The sequence below is a fragment of the Malania oleifera genome, chromosome 2, assembly GCF_029873635.1.
Source record: "Malania oleifera isolate guangnan ecotype guangnan chromosome 2, ASM2987363v1, whole genome shotgun sequence".
Taxonomy (NCBI): domain Eukaryota; kingdom Viridiplantae; phylum Streptophyta; class Magnoliopsida; order Santalales; family Ximeniaceae; genus Malania; species Malania oleifera.
This window is the reverse complement of record NC_080418.1, coordinates 70,861,859-70,881,811: the sequence shown is the minus strand read 5'-3', so window position 1 is coordinate 70,881,811 and position 19,953 is coordinate 70,861,859. Positions and strand designations below refer to the sequence as shown.

Below are 19,953 nucleotides of genomic sequence, written 5' to 3'. Positions count from 1 at the left end.
ATTGTATTTCAGTTTTTTTTTTATATGTATCTCAAGTTGCACTATGTACACCTATGCTTTCTATAAATATCATCTTGTGTATATGCTTTGTGTCTACCTTAGACTTTGATTGCTATATATTTTCTCTTTTTGATTGGTGTCAAAAGAGGGAGAAAAGATTGAGCAAAATTAAGCATAAAGTTGCAATGTAACATTGAGATGATTGAAAGTGATATATGCTGAAATATGATGAAATATTGATATATGAAATATGATGAATATAAGCTCTTGCAATATGAACTTACATAAAACTGAACAAGTTGATATTATTGAATGATTATTGTACTTTCAAAACAATGTTATAAATATGCTTATTCTAAGGGAGAGCCTTTTCAAGGTTCACTCATATTTTGCTCCTTATTTTTTCATCATCAAAAAGGGAGAGATTGTTGGCCTAACATGGCTTACTAATCTTGTTTTGATGATAACAAATCAAAGGTTATTTAACATGTTTTGTTGTGAGTAAAAATACTTCAGGAAACAGGTGTTTCAAGCTCAAGTTCAAGTATAAGCAAAGCTCATTGCAAGACTTCAAGTGAAAGGAATATGAAAGCTCAAAGAATATGAGAGCATGAATACCAAAGAGGAATTGATGAAAGCTTAGGGATTTGAAGCTCAAAGACAAAAATGACTCAACAAATAACAAGCATGAAGACTCCAAAGCTTAGAATGTGTTTTAAGTCTTCAGGGTCTCTATGTAAATACTTCATTCAAATGATGATTTGATTGGATTTGAAGCTCATTAGGAAATTTATTGACTTAGAGACCATGTTTTGAAAAACCTCGGAAAATTCGTTTCAAAAGTCTTAAATATTTTGGGGAAAGCAAAAGAAAAAAATAAATTTGGAAATAAGTTGAAAAATCAGTTGTTGGCCTTTCTAGGCGACTGACAAATAAAATACCTGATTTTGAAACAACCCGAGAGGACCCAAGCAACTGACTCGTGATTTCCCAGTCGACTGACTCCTTCTGTATTTGAAAATCTCTGTTTTAACGTTTCCAGGCGACTGACTCGTACTTTCCCAGTCGACTGACTCTTCGAGATTTTAAAATTTTAAACATAACAGGAACTTTCCAAATTTGACTTTTTGAATTCAAAACGTTATGTAAGCTTGGGAAACACTCCAAGTCACTTGGGGAAACACGAAATACTCTTGAATAAACATCTATAAATACCTCCCCCAAGGCTAAGGATTCAAAAACACCAAGCAAATACAGCATTCAAGCTCTCTTGTTCTCAAAACTCTCAAAATTCTCTTGTGCAATCAAATTGTGAATTTCTTTACTAAGGTTTGCTGAAATCTCTCACAAAATTCTAAGCATACTCTGAATTCTTTCAATCAAGAAAGAAAGCTCGCAGTGATATACTTCTAAAGGCTTCAAACTCTTTCAATTATTATTTTGAATTGAAGTATATTTTAGTGCTAAATTATTGTTCTAATCTACTCTTGTTGAGAGTGTCTTTGTACACCAAGACTTATTCTTGTTTTGTAGACGGTTCAGGTTCTTGAATCGTTGTTTGACCAAGCGTGGGGTATCGTTTGGAGAGGCGTACTCTAGCCTATTGAAGGAGAGATTGTAAGGTTGTTCCTACCTGTAAAGTAGTGGTTATAGTGGAATCCTTAGGTGGTGTTGTCTAAGGCGAGGACGTAGGCGGGAATAGCCAAGCCTCGTAAAAACTCCCGTCTCACTCTCTTCCCTACACTCATTTAAATTTCTGTTCATATTAACTGCGTGGTTGGATTTTAATTTTTCAATTATACTAAGTGGACTGGATTATAAATAAACTAAAAATTAATTTGGCTTTGGGATTTTGTAAACCAAAAAGGGAGTACGTTGGTTAATCAATACTAATTGCGGAAACCATAAGGGCATACGTTGATTGATTAACACCCAAAATTCATTAATTGAAAGTTTAATTAAAATCTGAGTTTTTGGAAGAGTGTTGGAAGTTTGAGAAAACAGGTTCACCAATACAGGGCTCTTTATCAACAACATACATAAACTCTACCTTGAGTTACTAAAGTGCTGAAACTTTGAAAGCATTGCTGGGATTATTGCTTATTGTGGATTCGGTTTCCTTCTAATGTTTTCCAAGTTTCAAACAGAACCTCAAGGAACAAGTGCATTCTAGGCTTCAGAGACCACTTCCCACAACCTCCTTCAACCTGAGAACAAGCACCTTTGCAATTAGCTTGTAAAACACTGCCAACCAGGCATATCATATGAAAATTTTTCATGTCATACACCCTTTCTTTCTTTGGGATATGAAAATTCTGCTTCGCTCAACTTATCAAGCTCAAACAACTTGTTAAATTGCTAGAATGTCATTTCAAATGGTACCCAAACATGGCTTGAATAACTCCATGGTCACTCCATTTGAGCCGGGTGCCTTATTTCAACTACAAGAATTCAACGTCAATCCTCTTCTTCCCTTCTCTATGTTCTGTCTCTATTTTCTATTCTGTGACTTCTTGTCTCTAATTTCTGTTCTGCCTGCAGCAGTTTTTCTTCTTCTCCCTGCATCCTTTTTCTCTTTCTGTTTCTCTCCCATAAATCATAATTCTCTCTTTATTTATATCTCTCACTGTCCTACATCAATTTGATATTAGAGAAAATTTTGATTTAGTCCCATAGTCTTCCTTGTTGCAGTTTGTAACTGCTCTTCCATCACTCAACTGCCACCATTGTTGTCTCACAACCACATTTCTTGTAATCCCTTCAACTCACTTGAATTTTCAGCAAACACTGTTTCAAACCAGATAATTCCACCAATTTAGCAAAGAAAATGAAATTGGAAATTTGAAGCACTGCTCATCTTATGCAACTTTTCTCCAAAAATGAACCACCCCCCCCCCCCCCCGCCCCCCCCCCCCCTCCCAACCCAAAAATTCAAATACTAACTTCCAGGCATCATTTCATTGCACCAAGGTTTCAAAGCTTTAAAGGTATGAAAATTTCAACAGAAATTTCAATTTTGATGTCAATTTCAATTTTGATCTAGAAAAATGATGGAAATTAGAAATAAAGTATGGAATTTTTTAAGAAACTTTAGAAATGGTTAATGCACATATAATGTTTGTTTTAGGACTAATATGTTCCAATTTAAACACATCTATCTTGTGTATGAAGTGCAATAGTTGTAATATAATATGTATATTAAACATATTCATAATATAATATGTATCCTAACAATATTCAGTAAACATAAATAAAATTCATAAATCAATTAAATATAATTTATTATACAAATAAAGATAATTTAGACATGAATGACTTAATAAAATGTTGTAAGTTTATTTTTCATATAATTTCAAAAATCTCTTGTAATAATCTTTTGTTTCAATTTATGTCTAAATCTCACATTTGAGTTCCAAGAGAATTTCATTCTATAGTTAAAATTTCAACAAATTTCACTAAAAGTTTGAGATTTTGATGAATTTCAGACAGTCTATGAAATTTCGATGGAATTATGCAAGATCGAGATCAACTACCATTTCAATTTTGAGGGTGATCGAAAGTGGAAATTTGGACAAATTTTGGCAATTTTGTAGAAATTTAAGACCATGATTGCACTTCCATCACCATTGAAGGTAGTCACCACGGAAAGGCCTTCTCCTGAAATTTCACTGGCATCTGACCACCAGAAAAACTCCACAAGCCACCTGAAGCTTTTCCAGCTCTCATCCCTACAAATCTGCGACGTAAACCACCCTGCAGTCTACCACCATCCAAAAAACCATTGCCAGATGATCAACACCAGGAGCACACACGCCCCACATGCCAGTGATGCGCATGTGAGAGACTGCTAGTTTCTTCTGCATCTTCCAGAATCACAAGAAATTGAATTTAGCCACATTATTTTGAATTTTTCTTAATACTATGACTTGGCTTATATTTAGACTTATACTAAAGGATCTTGGACTGTCAATGCAAATTTCAGTGCTTTGAAGGCTTGCCAGCACTCAGATTGAAGCCCCCCAATGGGATGCTTTTTACTAATTGGATGACTGACAAGTATGATGTATCCTTAATTTATCCTTCGTGAGATTTTGATATTGGTCTGAAGAAATCCATCTTCAAGTGCTTGATATAGATTGGCTTGCTTTGTTAGTGTAATTGGTGTTAAAAGAGATGCCATTTTGGGGGAGAAATTGGATGATTTTCATATTCATACTGATAAATTTGAAGGTGATAAGGTTTATGCTTGTCAAAAGGCAGCTTTGAGTGGTTGATATATGCTCAAGAATGGGGGGTTATATTTTCTTTTTCGTAGAATCCAAGACTTTTGAATTCTCAGTTGAGGAGGGTGGTTCTTATTTCATGTTACGCATTTTTTAGCGAAATCGATACTCTCTCCGATCAGTTTGCATGGGCAAAGAGAGTGCAAAACGTTTGCTAGCTATTGTGGAGGAGCTAATGTCCAATGTAATTCTTCGTAATTTTGCACGAACATTCAGAGATGGTGAGAAAGTATTTATTTTGCAGTTGGGAACCAATGCACATCGTTGTTTTTTAATGATCTCGAAACTTATACATGATCATCAGAAAGGATTTCTAGTGATTCCAGAAGGAAAACTGGGCAATGGGTGGAGAGGGTTTGGATTTCATCTACGGAAAGCCATTGCTCCCGAGACGTTAGCTAGCAAACCGACATTAGCCAGCAAACAAACATCCCAATCCGCACTTAAACTCAAAGGGGAGAATTCCAAAACTTTTCTGTTGGCAGCGGTAGAGGGGGGTCGGAGAGATGATGGTGGTAGCACGAATGGAAAGCAATCAATGCCATATTCTCAAAATTCAAAATTGAGAAATCATAGCCACGATATACGTGATTTGGGTACTGCGAAGGAACAAGCAAAATCAAGGGCTAATGTTTCAGTGGAAATTACTGAGAATGTTAGTGGTAACACAAACTCTTATGTATCTCTGAATATAAGACTCAGATTGCATAGTGGGCCGGATGGAGAATGGGAGGTAATATGGTCCAAAGTTACTCAAGCTCAGGAAGTGGGTTGTACAGAGAAGATCAAGGAAAACAATAAAAGTTTAAAGCCCAAAGCTCCCTTCAAGCCAAAGCCCATACCTAATCCCAAACCCATCTCAGTCTGGCAGCCCAAACCAACACAAGCCCTTCAAAACAATAAGACCAAGAATCCAGAATCGTCATCTTTAGCCTTGGGGAGTTCAATGAGAAGGGGCAATGTTGTCGATTCGAAGCAATCTGAAGTTGATCACCGAAGAGCGTCGATGAAATCTTCCGAAGACACCAAGACTGGCAATATCGTCGCCGATGAGACCGATACTAAGCTATTAGGCTCCAACAAGAGCGATACGGAACACTTAGGCTATGATGAGGCCGATAAAGAGTGCATCGGCACCGGTGAGTCAGTAAACACATCCGATGGTGAGGAAAACTTGCAGCGAGACATCCAATTGATTCTTCAAGAACATTCCGGCAATATTTTCAGGAAGTGGGGAAATTTTGAGGAGTGGGTGCTTGAGCTGTGAGATGGAAGAAGAGTTGCGGTTCCAATTCAGATTTCTTTGCCACCTGGTGAAGTCACAGAGGGTTTGGAAGAGCAAAATTAATTGTCCTTGGTTTCGTTGAAGCCTGTAGATATTTTGGAGGTGTTACCAACTCAGTTTGATGGGAATGATGTACTTGTGGAAGATTGGGCCTCGGACAACAATATAGAAGTTGCTGAGCTACCTAACGAGAGGGATTTGTCACCTTTAGCTATGGAACCACTAGCCTATTCTTTACCCTTGACTATGGAAGGATAGGAAGTTGTGGATTTGGAGAGTCCAGTGAGGGAAATACCTTATTCCAAGTGGTTCCAAAGAAGATTTAAAGGGCTTGACAAATTTCTAGGCGTCTTCACAAGGTTTGGAAAATCAAGTAACCAATTTTCGCAGGCTATTGAGGTTGAATTACACCGCAGGGCTACTTTGGAAAAAAATGCACGTGACTTGAAGAGAACTGGTGCGAAAGGTTTAAGAGAACTGAAAGGTTTATTCAGTTCAATTAATTATGGTTCTACTTCATCTAGGTGCAATGGTATTAATAGGGAGCAGGCTCTCTCTATTTCTAAATGAATCTAAAGATACTTTCATGAAATGTTAAAGGATTGAAAGAGGTTGCGAAGAGGCTTCAGATTCGTAATTTGTTGCGTACATGGAAACCTAATATTGTATGTTTGCAAGAGACTAAACTTGAATGGATTACTAAAGGAATTGTCCGAAGTATATGGAGTTGTCCATATGTAGACTAGTTGTACTTAGGTTCAGAAGGTGCTTCTGGAGGTATTGTCCTGATGTGGGATCAAAGGGTAGTGGAAAAGGTGGAGGAAGCAGTGGGGTATTTTTCCGTTTCATGCAAATTTAAAAATGTTGGTGATCAATTTGAGTGGGCTTTCACAGATGTTTAAAGGCCAAATTTGAACAAGAGGCGTAGGAAAATGTGGGAGGAGCTGACAGGGCTGATTAGTTGGTGGGATTCAGCATGGTGCCTAGGAGGTGATTTTAATATAATCCGCTTCCCATCAAAAAGACTAGGGGCTGTAAGTTATACTCAGGCTATGCATGAATTTTCGGATTTTCTCTCTTTTCATTGGCTGATGGATATATCTATGGAAGGAGGCCTTTACACCTGGTCCAATTCTTTCTCCGCTTCTAGAATAGATCGGTTTCTTTTCTCTCCGTTCTTGGCGGATCACTTCACTCAATTTTCACAGAGAAGGCTGTCCAAAATACTTTCTGATCACTACCCGATTCTGTTGGAGGGGGGGAGTCATCGGAGAGGTAGAACGCCTTTTCGCTTTGAAAATATGTGGTTGAGGGTGGAGAACTCTGTTGATAAAGTGAAGGAGTGGTGGGCATCCTATTCGTTCCAAGGAAATCCTAGTTTCATACTGGCTAAGAAATTGGCAGCATTGAAGTTGGATTTAAAAAAGTGGAACGAGGCAAAATTTGGGAATGTCACTTTAAAGATACAACAACTTTGGAACAAATTGAATGACTTGGATGTTAGAGAGGAAACTCATCCTTTAATAGCTGAGGAAAAGTTAGAACAAGCTACTCTCCGCACCAATATTGAAAAGCTCACTCTTTTAGAAGAGATTAGTTGAAGGTAGAAGTCTAGGGTGCTACATTTGAAGGAGGGGGATGCAAATACCAAATTTTTCCATAGAATGGCTAATTCTAATAGAAGAAATAATGGTATTGAGAGCCTTGTCATTGATAGTGCCTTGTCCTCCGACCAAGGTATGATTGCTGATTACATCACTCAATTTTTCATGAATTTATACTCTGAGCAACAAGTTAGTCGATCATTCCTAAAAGTTTTAGTATTTCCAAGAATATCCAGAGACAATGCAGATTGGCTAGATAGACCATTTGAGGAGGCGGAAAATTTTTTTGTCATACAAAATTTTAATGGTGATAAATCTCCTGGACCAGATGGATTTACAATGGCCTTCTTCCATGCTTGCTAGGGGATTCTCAAACCTGATCTTATGGCTGTGTTCCATCATTTTTTTGCTAAAGGCCAGTCTGAGAAAAGCCTAAATGCTACTTTCATCACTCTCATTCCTTAAAAAAAAATGAAGCAATTGAAGTAAAGGATTTTCGCGCTATTAATCTTGTTGGAGGGCTTATAAGATCATTGTTAAGGTCTTAGCCACCAAACTTCGCACGGTTATGGAAGATATAATTTCAACTTCGCAGAATGCTTTTGTGAGGAACAAGCAGATTCTTGACCCTGTACTTATTGCTAATGAATGCCTTGATAGTAGATTGAAAACTGGGGTGCCAGGGCTACTTTGCAAATTAGATGTTGAGAAGGCTTTTGATCATGTAAATTAAAGTTTTCTTATGCAATTACTAGAACGGGATGGGTTCTCTGCCAAATGGAGGCAGTGGATTTTCTTTTGTATATCTACAGTTTGTTTCTCCATTCTGATAAATGGCACTCCTTGTGCGTTTTTTGAGAGCTCTAGGGGGGCTTGAGACAAGATGACCCATTGTCTCCTTTGTTGTTTGTCTTGGTTATGGAAGCCCTGGGGAGAATGTTGGATAAAGCTGTCCATGATGGTCACATGTCAGGGTTTGGTGTGGGGCGTATAGAGGGAAGAGCTTTGGTGGTGTCTCATCTTCTCTTTGCGGACGATACTCTAATTTTTTGTGACGCTGATCTGGATTAGATTTTGTTTCTCCGTGTGATACTTATGTGGTTTGAGGCGGTCTCCGGTTTAAAGATAAACTTGGGCTAGTCAGAGTTGATTCATGTTGGTACGGTGTTTAATTTTGACTTATTCATGCACATCCTTGGCTGTAAACAAGGTTATCTTCCTATGAAATATTTGGGTCTTCCTTTGGGAGCCAAATTCAAGGATAAGACAATATGGAACCCAATTTTGGAGAAGATAGAAGAAGGTTAGCAGGGTGAAAACATTTGTACTTATCTAAGGGAGGTAAGAGTCACGTTAATTAAAAGCACTCTATATAATTTACCCACTTACTTTCTATCTTTATTTCCTATTCCTACTGCTGTGGCTAACCGTATTGAGAAACTTCAAAGGAATTTTTTATGGGGTGGCATTGGTGATGAACCAAAATTCCATTTGGTTAAATGGGATATTGTTTGCACTCCCATTTCTTCAGGTGGTTTGGGGATAAGGAAGGTAAGACATTTTAATGAAGCTTTGCTTGGGAAGTGGTCATGGAGATTTGGGATGGAGAAGGCTGCTCTTTGGAGGCAAGTGATAGAGGTGAAATACAGCTGTGAATGGGATGGTTGGTGTACTAGGCTTGTTAATGGTCCACATGGTGTTGGCTTGTGGAAAAATATTAGTTGGGGATGGCCTTCGTTTTCTTGCCACGTTCTATATGATATTGGAAATGGGTCTAAGGTGAAATTTTGGCAAGACCATTAGTGTGGTGAGACGTCTCTTGCAGTCAACTATCCTGATTTGTATTGATTTTGCCGAGATAAAGAAGCTAGCGTGGCTGATCTAATGAAGTTTGATAATGGAGTCTTATTTTGGGATGTAAGTTTCTTTAAGGTTGTGCATCTTCGGGAATTAGAGGCCTTGACTGGTTTTATGGATACCATATATGGTGCATCGGTGAAGGGGTTCGGTGAGGATAAGATGTGCTGGAAATCTGATAGAGAGAAGGGCTTCTTGGTTAAAGGTTATTATGGTATTTTAATGGGCACCAAAGATTGTGGCTTTCCTTGGAAAAGTATTTGGAAACAGAAAATTCCATCTAGAGTAGCTTTTTTCGTTTGGACTGCTGCTTTAGGGAAATGCTTAACAATTGACAATTTACGAAAAAGAAAGGTTTGGATATTGGATTGGTGCTACATGTGCAAGTGTAACAATGAGACGATTGATCATCTTTTTATTCATTGTCCGGTTGCAATGGACTTGTGGGTTATGGTGTTGGGTTTGTTTGGAGTGAGCTGGGTAATGCCGCAATCTGTAGTGGGACTTCTATTGGTTGTCATCGAAATGGGTTTATTTGGTTGATAGTTCCTCATTGTTTATTGTGGTGTCTTTGGAGGGAGAGAAATAGTAGGTTTTTTGAAGATAAGGAAAGATCCATTTTGGACCTGAAGCTATTTTTCTTTACAACTTTGATGGATTGGTTGGCTGCTTTGCGAAACCAATCATTTTCTTCTGTTTTTGATTTACTAGATTCTTGTAATTTCTGTTTTTGATTTGTTTACCCCATGTCCACTCCTTGTGTACTTGGTGTTCATTTTTTATATCAATAAACTTATTACTTATCAAAACTTGGACAACAGAAATTGATCTAATGTTACTTATCTAAATGGTACCTATTTGAATTTGCAGCAGCCCATATTTGCTCCCCAAAAAAAAAATTGAGGGGTCAAGTCCACACATCTAGTTTCCCACCTAGCTGAAAATTCTCAACAATTGATAAAACCTACATGTTCTGATTTTGATGGTTGTTCAAGTCCTCAGTTTTACTTGAATTGTTCGGAAGGGATAAAGAATTATTTTAATTGGTATGAAGTGTGACATGAGTACCTACCTTGCTAAATCAAAACTTCTTGTTTTAGTCTTGGAGAACTTATGCCTCATGCTCTTATAGGGAGCAATTAGTGGACCAGCTATTTAGTCCAAGGCAACTTTCTTCTAGTATTGCAGATTATTACCTTAAATTTAGAGACCTCATGTATCACCGTGCTCTTAGTGAGGAACCTAGAGTGGCGACTATGTTCAAAAAAGGGTTGAGAGATGAAATTAAAAATTATATTATTTTGTAAAACTGAAAATATTCCAGCACTCTACTCGAGGCTTACTGTGTGACTTTGGAAGCTAAGAGATTTCTCCAACTACCGACCCATAACATCACTTCTAATGTTAAAAGAGTTTCAACCTGGATTAATTTCTCAATGGTCACGAGGTAGGCAAAGACCCAACCAAGATGTTCAAGAGAAAACTCCAATTGTTAAGAACAGACAATCAAATATTAGAACATCATGCAAAATGTTGTATAATTGAGTCTCACAACTACAGAAATGATTTACATACTATTAGTGCACAATTTTGAGTCTTCATTGGACATGAGTCATTCATCTTCTTATCATAACAGAGCCTCAGATTTGTCCTTTTTAGAAACTCCAAACACTGTTGCTGCTTCCAGGCCAGAAATGGACCTCGATTTGTCACCAAACTTAATTATTGAGACTCGCAGTGAACTTCAAGATGAGTTGCCATGATGGGGATCAGCATGCCCTACCTACGTCATTTTCAGATATTGTGACACATGGACGGCCTCCCAATGTCCACATTTCATTTGCCAACATGATGACACGCAGGACGACCTCCCGATGTCCACATCGGTTCATAATTGTTTGTAAATTTTGAATGGATTATTTGAAGACTTATTTTGAAGACTTTTCAGACCCAAGTAGAGATGCCGAAGCAAGTCCGAATTCAAGACCCATGTGAGCCCCACACGGCTCCATTGGGCCCACACGAATTGGGCCTCCCTTTGACTTTTGTTTGTATTTAATTTGTAAACATGTAAGACAACTTGCTTGCATGTGTATGTTAGGAAATTGTGTGAGTATGTCTAGTGAGTTGGAGTATTAGTAAGTTGTGCTTAGTATTTATTGTGTCTAGAAAGTTAGAGCATTTATTTTGTTAGTAACTTGTAAGAGTAATTATGTGTCTAGTAAGTTGGTGTCTTTATTATTTGTGTCTCCCATGCTTGTGTGAGAATTGTTAGTTGTTTAATGTCTTTGTCCCCCCATGCTAGCTAAGCTTATTAATGTTTTGTCCCCCCATGCTAGCTAAATATATACCCCTTCATTTTAAGAACTATGTAGAGAGAAAAATATTAATATTGAAAGGAAATTCCTTTGTTGAAGCTTGTTAAGCTTCGTCCAATCCTTGTGATTGTGTAGTGAGAGGCTACGTCATTCTCCTCAGAGATCAGGTGGTGAGAGACCACTATTCCCAACAACTCCATCCCTATCCCACCTTCACGACTTCCCTCCACCACCCACACGGCCGTCACCAAGTTACACCCCAAGGCCACCAATCCATCATTTCATTTGCTGCATACATATCCATATTTCAAAGTGTGCACGAAGAACTTCAGACGAGTTCTAACTATCCTCCAACGCATCCACACGGCCACTCCAAAATACCCCCCCCCCCCCACACGGCCACTTCCCCTCCATTACATTGCTGCGTTCGTCTCGATGTTTCAAAGCTTGTTCCAAGGAATTTTCAGGCATGGTCTAAGACTTGTGTTGAACAACGTCAAGCATCCATAGATTCTCGTGGTAACTTCAGTTTCTATTTGAACCCCTGTTATATCTTACAGCCCCTGCTATTATTACTAAACCTTAGTTTCAAATTCTGCACTTTCATATTTGATAAACCCTTTGCCTGAAATTCTGAATTCCAAAACTTGAATAGCATATCTAAATCCTTAGACTTTCAATATTACTGCTTGCTAGTCTAAATTAATTGTGGAATACTATTGTGCTAAACACATAACTTATTTCTTGAAATATCGAAAGAACATCTTTGTTGCATATAACTTGATTCCTTTGTGAAAGAACTCTTGGGACTTATTTCAGAACAGCATCATACATCCTTTCAAAATCCCGAAACATGTGAAATGTCCTCTGGTTTATTGTGTTTATGTTTGGATAATTAAATTATTAATTTAAAGTGTATTGAGTGTATGTGCTTGTGAGGGTTGAACCGTAGGACTAGACCACCCTTTCCCGTCCTACATTATGCCAACTACTAAGACTTTTTTCAATAACCCTACTCTTCAACCTATATCTTACATTTCTAACCCATCGAATGAGCAACAATTTGTTACTCTAGAGTTATTGAAAATTCTTCAATCATGGAAAATGTTATCTCCTCCAACAAGTAAATATGTGCCTCCTTCATCCCTCACATCTTCTCCCTCCACATCTTCTTTAACCAAATCTATTAAAACATTGTCTATCACTCCAGAATATGGACTGAACGCGTATTTTCTTTAGTTGCCAATAGATTGATTGGGTGTTAAATTGATTTCTACTTCGGAGGACTAGTAATTTTAACAATGGACACTGAAGCCTTCCATGCTACTTGCAGTCAGGTGATCTTTCAGATACTCTCCATGATGATTGATGATGCAATGCAGTTTGTGCCATTTGTGCCACCTCTTGATTGTCCTATATGTTTTACTTTGTTTCCGCTAGAGTTAATAATGCAACTACTCCATTTTTAGAACTCAAAGGTCAAGTTTTCTCTAACAAGGGGAGTTCGATGGAGAACCACCAGTGGAGAATCTTAGATGCTTAATTGTAGCTATAGCCTTAGCAATAAGGATTTTTATTTTAGTTAGGACAAATTCTGATTATTTTAGAAGTTTAGTTAATTTAAGGGCATTTTATGTATTTTAAGTATTTTGGGGTTACTTCGTAATTGCTTGATTTAGTTGCAATGTTGGGTGTATGAGTACTTTGTTTATGTGTTGTATTCGGCAGTTATCACATTTAGAAAATCCGAACTGCTTCCTGTTCCATATCTCCCTCTCTCTACGTCTCTCATGCAGCCTTCTCCCTGTTCTTCTTTTCTCCTTCTTCCCTTCTCTCTGTTCTGGCTCTAATTTCTGTTCTACCTGATGCAGTTTCTCTTCTTCTCCCCTCTTCCTCCTCCTGGTTTTTTTTTTCTCTTCCTATTTTTCTCCCTTAATTCTCTCTTTCTTTCTGTTTCTCTTACTGTCTTACATCAATCACTCACTTCATCTTTGAAGTATCCATCGCTTCCTCCTATCTTTCTCCGCTTGGGTGATAATACATACCTCTTCCATGGAATCCAGCCCCTTCAGGTCCTCCAGCAGACTAGTTAACTTGATACTACTATTCAGAATACTTCTTTGTTCCATTTCCTTGTACCTTGCTTCAACAACTTCCACTCTTTGGCTAACGAGTTGTTGGGAGGCCCCCCTCCACTCTACGCCTACCAGCCACCACCAGCTCTGGATCAGTTTTCATGTTCCTTCTTCTTTGAGCCACTTTTTCTCAAACTTAGAGGACACAAGCCCCTATAAATGCTACAACAGCAGAGGAAAGCAGTCAAAAACTGGCCTTTCAAAGCACAACTGAACCTGATCAGGCAAGAGCTCTTCCCATTCCATGGACACCAGAAATTTATCAATTCTTGCGAGGGCTGCCACCTCCATATTGTTTGACACCAAGTGAATTAGCTTTCCTTGCAAGGGGATCACCCTCGCAGGTGGAGTTGCTCTGCTACAGCCCTTTCTTACACAGAAATCCGGCAGTGTTGAAGCCACCTCCAATGCACCCAGGCAGCTCCCATCGAGACCTCATCATCTTCAGTTGAGCCCAAAGCTCCTCAACTCTATCCTCCACTGGCACATACACACTGAGAAGACCCATCTGATATGATTATCTGCGTTTTCAATGGAACCAAATTTCCTCCCACCTTAACATCCAGCTTGTTGAACAGTCCATTGTCCCAGATAATCAACATGTACACTGCATCCTCCACAGCTTCCTTGAAGATCCAGTCCACCCTTCTACCAACCAAATAGAGTTCATGATCCCCCAGCAAAGTCACCCATCTTTGTTTCTTGAATGCGAACCACGTCTGGCCTCCACTTCTTCAAGAGCCCCACAATTACTCTCTTCATATTTTGATCATTTAGACCCTTGACATTCCAAGATAATATTTTACACTTCAAGAATCATTATTCCTGAAAGGTAAACCCCCGCTCTCCCATCCTCACCTGCCCCTCACTTGAAGTTAACTGATTAGGCTAGCCTTTTGATTTCCCTCTACCCCAATTAACACAATTTTGCTCCCTGCCTCTATCTTCTCCTCTGCTGTTCCCTCTTCACCCATTTTCTAAATTAAGTTATAGTTCAATCGCCTCCTAGTAACCTTCCAATGAGACACCCAAAAAATTTTTTCAAACCCCATGAATCTTCTCCCATCCCACCTGCACACATCCCTATGAGGATACACCTCCTCATTCCCTCAACAGCTGACTACCAAACTGTTGTTGAGATCAATCACATCTGGGGGCTTACCAGCAATTACTCCTCTCACCTGCTTATCTACTTGAAAAATAGTTGTGTTCATTTTATCTTGCTCAAGCTCATCAGCCTCCATGCCACTAGCACAGAATTCCCCAACTTTTCTTAGTTCAACAGATCTCGCTGCCCAAATCCCATTGGCACTAAAAGCTTTAGCATCCCATGGTGATTCATTGCTGGCATGATCCCCCATCGTCCATGAAACTGAATCAAGGGTTTCCTCAACCACCAGCCTTCTTAATCCTCACGACTTCATTGATGCCTCTAAACCGAGCTCTTGAAAATGGAACAAGGCCCTTTACAATGCACTTACGGGTCTCGATTAAAGGCCTTTTCAATTTTCACCAACTTCCAAGTGCTAAGGCCCACAAACCACTATCCCCCTTGATATTCTAGGCCCATTGTTTTTGAAACGCAAAAACAAAAACAGGGTTCTTTGATCTCCTAGCAGGCCCCACACTCTCTAATGCCCTTCCCACCAACATGCCTTCTGCTCACATGCCTATCACACTACATCCCCCAGCCCCTTATTCATCGATCATTGAGCTCATCCCCCACCTTCATCACATGGATGGACTCCTACCATATGGGGATCTCAACCACCCATAAGCCCACCAACACCACCATCACAGCTGGAATTTTGGCATTCTGAGCAAGAGCCAAAATCAGAGCCTATTTGAGATGGCTCCTTGCCCTCACAGCCTCATCAATCTCCAAAACCCCTCCCTCCTCCCACCCCAGGCTCCCCAATTTCCATGAAAATTATATTGTCCCACAAATGCATCAGTGGATCTATGGTTTCAATACAGAAAGTCTTTGGTGGATCAGAGGACAGATCCTTGTTGCACTTAGCTGCCAAATATCACCAATCCAACATCCAAAGGCCCCTTTAGCAAATTATTTGAGAAAATTATTTCAATGGGAGGGTAAAATGAGAAATCCATGATATTTACTACCTTCCAAAGGAACATCAAAGGGCTAGGAAACAGCGACACTTCTGGAAGTTTGTAGTGTCTGATAGTGACAATCGCCAACATGTAATTAATTATTTTATTTTTATTTTTGAACACAGCTAAGACACTTCCCAAAACTTCATGACATGGCTAGGACAACTCCGAAACACTTCTTGCACCAAAAGGCAGCATTTTGTTGCCCCTCTTCAGTTCTGTTAACAAAATCCAAAGAAAAAAACTGAGCATAAGTTGAGAGAATCAGTTGCGGTTTTTTGACATTGGAGTGGTTGGACTTTGGAGCTGTAACTCCACTGCGCCAGCCTTGAAGAGTACAGTCATACCACCCACAGAATTTTACCCCTCTTTTCTAAAGCCATAGCTAGTTTGCCACTCTCTGTTAAGCTGTTTCTTTTTCCACCTTTTTCCATTTTCATGATGAGCCATGCCCATTGCCCACCATCAGTCATGCCGTCAAGTTGTTCTTCTTGTTGACCAATACCCTATCATATGAATCTTGTTGATGATTCTGTAAGTGTACCTTGTGAAATGTATAATTGATTGCATACACGGTGCTTATATTTCATTTTAAATCAAAACTGCCACAATTTTGCCATCTAAAAGGAAAAACATGCCTAAATATATATATATATATATATATATATATATATATATACATATATATATGTATAATTAACAATTAACGAATCCCCGCTGTGCCGCATCCTCATTTTTTTCTAAATTGCCGTATTGTTGTGTTAGCATCATGTTGTATCCATGCCTCACGTCGTTAATGGTGCTTCCTAGTCAAAGGGTCTGGCTGTGGATGGGTGGGTAAGCAGGTGGGCTGTGGGTGTGGGTGTGCGTGTGAGTAGTGGAAGGGGAGAGGGTTGAGAGAGAGAGAGAGAGAGAGACCTGTACAGACACAATAGTCAATCCAATCCATTTGCAAATCTCAAAATTTGACCTGACAAAATCTTTGAACTCATCAAAAGTCCCACTTGGGTCCACTGGAAAGTCCTAAAACCAAGTCAAATCAAATCAAATCAAACGTTAATTACAAGGTTTGTCAAAAACATCTATAACACGCAAATAAGTTGTAAAATCAAATTAGAATGCATAAGGGTTGCCATATATATTATACCTCTTCCCAGTTGTGGTTAAGAAACACATCAACAGTCACTGCAGCTTCCACCATGATCAGCAAAAAAACAAACAGCATGTACTGTACTCATTCAAGGCTAACAAGAAAGTCAAACCTACATTTTTTTTCTTTAAAATGAAGCTCCACAAAAAACTCATTTGCCTATTCCCATGTTTTCTTAAATTTTGCACTTACATAATTATTATCACAAGCAAGGTTTTAAATTTCAACTTCGACTATGATTTCAAGCCTTCAAAGCTTTGGAAATTTTGATGAAATTTTTGCTTCAGCTTCGATTTTGACTTTGATTTTAAAAATGATGGAAATTAGTAGTAAAGCTGATTTTTTATTTTATGAATCTTTAGAAAATCTCAATAAGCATAATAATACAAAATTTATAACAAAAGTATTGTAAATAAAGTACATCAATGACAGGTATGTGGCGTACAAGGTGCAATAACCAATTTAAAACTATTCAATTAATATAAATGAAATTCATAAATTAGTTACATGTTAGTTATTATACAAATAAAACTAATTTAAAAATAAAAGGCCAAAACAAATGTTGTAACAAATATCTAAGTTTAATTTTGCAAAATATTCTGGCAATTTAAAGGTTTTCATTCATACCTTCTAGTAATAATCTTTACTTTCAAAAGGAAAACTAAGATTTATTGAAATAATTTTATTCAGGTTTTGAATCTCAGATTTCAATTTCAAGGAAACTTTGTTCTGCAGTTAAACTTTTGACAAATGTCTTTGAAATTTCAAGGTTTCAAATTTTGGATGATTTGTGAAAATTTTGACAGAAATTTTAATTTCACCTGAATTTTGATACAACAGAAATTGTCCATCATTGTGATTTCAAGGATGGTGGAAAGCAGAAATTTTGATGGAAATAATAACAATTTCATGGAAATTTAAGATCATAATCACCAATAAATTCTACAATGTTAATGATCAATGTTGCAGTTCCATTTTGCTTGGGATTTTTTTGATTTGTTTTGAAACAGGAAATATCTGTAACAAATTACTCTCCTGTTCTGCTTTGAGTTAGCTTAAGTCTTTCATCTTGATAACAAAAATAAGCAAAAGTCAAGTCAATAAAAAATTGACAAATTACCACTAATCGCAAATGCCTAAAATTCTGTGATCACCCTGTTATTAATTTTTTTATATATTACATCATATGCATGTTCCAAATTCATAAGTCATACACATGGTCATACTCCTCATTTGGCTGGCCAACCATGTGCATGTAATTCTATTTTATGTTGTTCAATATCAGGAGCATGGTAGTTTCAACCTAGGCCATTCAGCACACATAAGGCAACAAATCCCAGAAGCCTAAGGAGATGAGTGAGTAATTTAATTATTTTATAGATTAGTATTATAATATTATCCAGCAAAAACAGAACAGAATCTTCACCAAAATTTCAATATCATTAAAATATACATAAATAAACTATTTAAATAAGACACAAAAAAGTTCGTAGAAAGACCTGAATTTCAAATTAAAAGATTAATCAAGAAAAATACTATTAACTAGACAATAACCCACACCATGCGCAGAATCTGTAATCATGCATGAATAAAAATGGCAATAAAGATTAAAAAAAAAGTATGTTATAAATTAATAAAAATAAATCTCAAATCATTAGAGCAATAAAACAATATTATCACATACAGAAAATGTTATTCAAGTTTATGAAAATAACATTTCAAATTCTGCTTGTGACTATTTAATCAATTATTGGATATAATTATAACTAAATGAATCACAAAACAAAAGATGACAAATAAATTAATATAATTTTCAGGCTAGTTGAGTATTTAGTCTATGAATTTCATATTTGATTTAATTACATTTTATGCTTTAGGTTAGTCGCTCATTTAGACTACAAATGTCATGCATGTGATTTAATTAAAAAAAAAAAATTTGATATTGGACAAACAAAATTTCACAAATCTTCAACATTAAATCATTTTGAGTAAACCAAATTGAACTTCTGATACTACCAAGAAACCCTGCACACAACAACAAAATTAAATAATAAATGCCAACAAAAAACAAAGAAAAAACATTTCTTCTCTAACAAAAGAAAATATGGGTTTCAAATTACAATAAAAAAAATTAAACAAAAAGATTAAATAGCAAAATATTAACAAAATTAATTACTAAACAAACTTATCACATTTCTTGGCATTTTCCTTTATTTTCCTCTTTAATTTTTCAGAAGATTTCATCCATTTGTTGAGAGAGCCTTTGTCTTCTCTCACAAGCAAAGATCAGCCTGGGATATCTTCTCGATTCTGCCAGTGACATTTTCCAGCCACTAACATTTGAAGAAAGAAGTTAAAAGTTGGACAGCAGAAAAATAAGGGTCAGCAAGATCCTGCAAGGATTTTGAGGTAACCGGTCTGGATAGTTTGTACATCAATGTATCAACGATCATAGCACTGAGCAGCGCGACATGGCAGTAATAGCACACAGTGGAGATGGAAGCACCTAGTCAGATGTTTGCTACTGGTGCTTGTGGGATATGCCTTTTTAGTTTAAAACCACTGCAAAATCTTCTCAGTATTAAACACATCCATCCTCCATGTTGTGGCAAAAATTAATGTCCTAAGAGATAACATTGATGAAATATGAGAGCGATCTATCAATGAGGGGTCAAGTGAGATAAGAAGCTAAGGCTATGAAATTGGAAGCACCAAAGGTTCTATAAATATATACACTGCCGAGCAGGATACAAGGCGGTTGGATGGGACGGTAAATGGCTCAGGAAAGGCATATGGGAACCAATATGATGAGATGAAAAGCGATTTTGGAAATAGAACACTGTGGTCAATGAAACAAAGAGAAAGGTATTGGGATCTACAGGGTGTATTTAATGCTAAAAAAATGATCAAGAGAATATGAAGGCAAAAGAGGAAGAGGGGAAAGGTCATGGAAGCTATTCACAGAATAGACTGACATGTAACAAAAGCTCAGAACACCCTTACTTGAGCTTCCATGATTCTATATATTATTAGATTTGTATCGTGTGACCAATAAAGCAGAACATAGAAGAAGCTACTGCAGAAACAATTCAATAGATCTCTCTTTCTCATTCTGCAAAACTGATATTGATATCAAGAAGGAAGCTGGGTGATGCAAGACCATATTTACTCACAAATAAGGGATAACCCTAAAAAAAAAACTCAAT

General features: G+C 37.5%; 1 protein-coding gene across 1 annotated transcript in view; it reads right to left on the bottom strand.

Annotated features, from left to right (window-relative positions):
* Nucleotides 1-19,953, bottom strand: part of LOC131148685 (tetraspanin-19) — a 38,197-nt gene that overhangs the window by 13,363 nt on the left and 4,881 nt on the right. Inside the window, exons 3-4 of the mRNA XM_058098569.1 lie at nt 16,745-16,825; nt 16,516-16,620 (exon numbers count right to left, since the gene is read on the bottom strand). Coding sequence (XP_057954552.1) covers nt 16,516-16,620; nt 16,745-16,825 — 186 coding nt within the window. The remainder of the gene's footprint in view (nt 1-16,515; nt 16,621-16,744; nt 16,826-19,953) is intronic.